Here is a 3,112-nt window from a genome sequence, read left to right on the forward strand (position 1 = left end):
CATCTCAGTGCTGGTGGTTCCTCCAGCTCCAGGGCTCTGGCTACCATTAGTATAGCTCCATGTGGCTTGTCAACAGGAATGTGAAACAGGGAGAGAGCGTGTTCCTCCTCCCAGGAGAAAAAGAGGAGGGTCCCAGAATCATCCTGGTGGGTGTTACATTGTGACCTGATTGGCAGGCTAGACTCCACCCCTACACGCTGTTTATCAAGTTGACATGAAATTATGTAACCACCACCGTCAGGCAGTGCCTTTATAACTATAGGCAGCAATGCTCCTCATCTCCAAAGGATTATCTTCCAGTAGAGAGGGACACAGTTGAGCTGCAAGCCCAACCAAAATAGTTGACACCAAGCTAATGCACTCTGCTCTGTAAGGGAGGCAACTGACCAACTCAGCCAGTTACCAGTGGACCACCATGCCACCTCTCCTATCACCTGTAGCTGCCCCTGGGCTCTCAAGAATGCCTGGAAATTAGTACTGTCTTAGGCAGGGTTCTCGTGTGAAGCGAAATCAGGGAAACTTTTATAAAGAGTATGTATGTGTGTCTACGTATGCGTATGTGTGTGTCTACGTATTTTTCTCTCAAGGAAATGGCTCACGTGGTTCTAGAGACTGGCATCTTCTAGGTTAGTGGATCAGACGTCAGGTTTCCCCTGACTCACATAACTGCAGGGGCTGGAGAAGTCAAGATTGACCGGTCCGATGGAAGGCTGCTGGCTGCAGAGGAGCGTAAATACGAGGTGGGCAGCGAGATGGCAGACTGCTGAATGCTGCCTGTATCAGCAGGCTGCTGGCTGAAGTCCTAAGAACTGCAGGTCAGACGACGTCAGTTGTAAAATCTAGATTCATCAACAAGCAAGGAAGCTTTGCCACAGCATCTGTGCATATATTGGAAGCACCCCTGGGAAAAGTCCTTCTCAGCTGATTGGCTGCACATAGCAGATCTCGTGGTGAGATCTCACTGCCAAACCACCCGCAATCCGGCCCAGCCACATTGGCAACAGCCCTAGCCGTCACAAGGACCACCCTTCCCTGATTGATTATTACAGACTTTGCCCCGAGTGAGGAGAGCCCAATCAATGTGTGCCCAGCTCTTGTACAACCTGAGGTCTGCCTTGGACCCAACTGCAGTTGGCTTCATGGTACTTGAAAGGCACAGTGCTTCTTTTTGCTCATTTCTGCACTCATCCGGTATTTCTTGGGTGTCTGCCATGTGTCATGCCGCAAACATGGCACGTGGACCTGGCCACTTGACTGTGCATGAGAAGTGACCCTTTTTTGAAGCATCGTCTTGGTACTGGTAACTGTTTGAGCATGGGGACATTGCCCCCACCAGTGGCGGCATCTCTGATGATGTTCCTACCACCCACCCTGCAGTCCACCCCCTGGTCCCTTGCAGAGAGAGAGGGTTACTGACCTCTAGGTCTGAGGACATCATTGTTCCACCTCTCTTCTCCTTGAGGTACAAAGTTTTAATTCCTCTCGCCCCTTGTTGCTGCTGCTACTGCTGTTGTCAGGTGACCCCAACGACAGGGTGGAACTGCACCGTTGAGTTTCCTAGTAGGTCATCTTCACGGGAGCACAGGTACCAGGTCCTTCTCCCGGGAAACTGCTGGTGGGTTCAGGCGCCAGCCTTGCAGGTAGCAGCTGAGCGCTTAACCGCTGTGCCATCAGAGTGCCTTCCTGTTACCCTCTCTGAGTACTGATTTTGCACAACTCTGGTGTGTGTGTGTGTGTGTGAGGTGGACAGGACAGCTCGGAGTTACTGAGCTCGCATGCACCAGGCTCCCGGGTGACAAGACTTGGAGATGTGAGGCAGTTTTCCACACTGCCCTTCCCTTTTTGCACCATCAGATGCTCCGTGACTCTGCCCCCACCTCCAGTGGCCACTAGCCCCAGGAGACAAGGGACAACGCTGGGCTCGAGGGAGCAGGTCAAGGCACCCTTGGCAGCATGCCCTCAAGCCCCCCGAGCCCCTCCCAGCTCTCCTTGTGCCCCGCAGAGCCCAGCCCCTCAGGTAGGTCTGGAGGAGATAGCTCTCCATCCAAGCTGGTGGTTAAGAGTCTTGGTGCATACTTGCCAAGAGACATGTCCTCTCTGGAAAACACACTTATTGGAGCAGCTGATTCCCAGGGATGCTGGATAAACGGCTGTCACAGAACAGGAGGGGGCTTCAAGGAGCTCGTGGGAAAACTCCATCATCTTCCCATTCCCGCGTCCCATAAACTCCTCGCAGCCGCCGCGTATGAGTCGATTGTGCGCGCCCGCGTGTTGGGCTTCTGGGTGGAAGGTGACGCGGATGACAAGATGTTTTTGTTCAGCCAGCAACAGAGGCTCCTGAGGAGCCGCCCACCCCGTACCTCCACATCACAGAGGCCGAGGAGGACGTTCAGGGGACGCAGGCGGCCGTGGCCGCACTCCAGGACCTGAGATACACCCCTGAGAGTGGTGAGTGGCCCCCGGCTTCCCATGACAATAGGCCGTTAGACACGGAGCGAGTGCCTCTCTGTGGTCTCTCAGAACAGGCCACGAAGTGTGGGAGTGCGTGGTGGCCGCCAGCTGAATGCCCTAGGCCCCAGCGTTGTCTGGCCCCTAGGGTCTCTGTCTTGGGAGTACCCAGGGATGCCCACTGCCATCTTCAGCAGGTCCTCGCTGCTCTCTCGGCTCAGGGAGGGTGGGAGCTTTTCATTGTGGATAGCTGGCTGGGGACATAGTTGTGTGCTGGACTGATAACCACCAGGTCAGCAGTTGAAAGCCACCAGCCACTCCTCAGGAGAAAGATGAGGCTTTCTTCTCCGGGAGACTCACAGGGTGGGCTGGTCTGTCCTCTAGGGCGGCTACAAGTTGGCATCGACTGCATAGCCGGGAGCTTGGTTTGGCTTGGCGTCTTGGACACTTGTCCCGAGTCACAGACTCAAGAAGTGGTGGGGCTGCCCGGTAGTGGCAGGGGTGACAAGGGGTCTTTGAGAAGCTGGAGATGGTGGGACTGACTGCCCCACGACCTAGCTTCCCTGCCGGGCATGGCTGTAGTCAGCTTCAGCTGAGGGCCACCTGGCCAAGACCACCTGCTCCCCAGCTCCTCAGAAAGCCCAAGTGGGGATTTTGGTGTTCA

General features: G+C 55.2%; 1 protein-coding gene across 1 annotated transcript in view; it reads left to right on the forward strand.

Moving 5' to 3' along the window:
- Positions 1-3,112, forward strand: part of ZFAT (zinc finger and AT-hook domain containing) — a 104,055-nt gene that overhangs the window by 97,638 nt on the left and 3,305 nt on the right. The window contains exon 16 of the mRNA XM_045286964.1: positions 2,322-2,498. Coding sequence (XP_045142899.1) covers positions 2,322-2,498 — 177 coding nt within the window. The remainder of the gene's footprint in view (positions 1-2,321; positions 2,499-3,112) is intronic.

Source organism: Echinops telfairi, unplaced genomic scaffold (assembly GCF_000313985.2).
Source record: "Echinops telfairi isolate 266 unplaced genomic scaffold, ASM31398v2 ScPeMD7_1;HRSCAF=3_0, whole genome shotgun sequence".
NCBI lineage: Eukaryota > Metazoa > Chordata > Mammalia > Afrosoricida > Tenrecidae > Echinops > Echinops telfairi.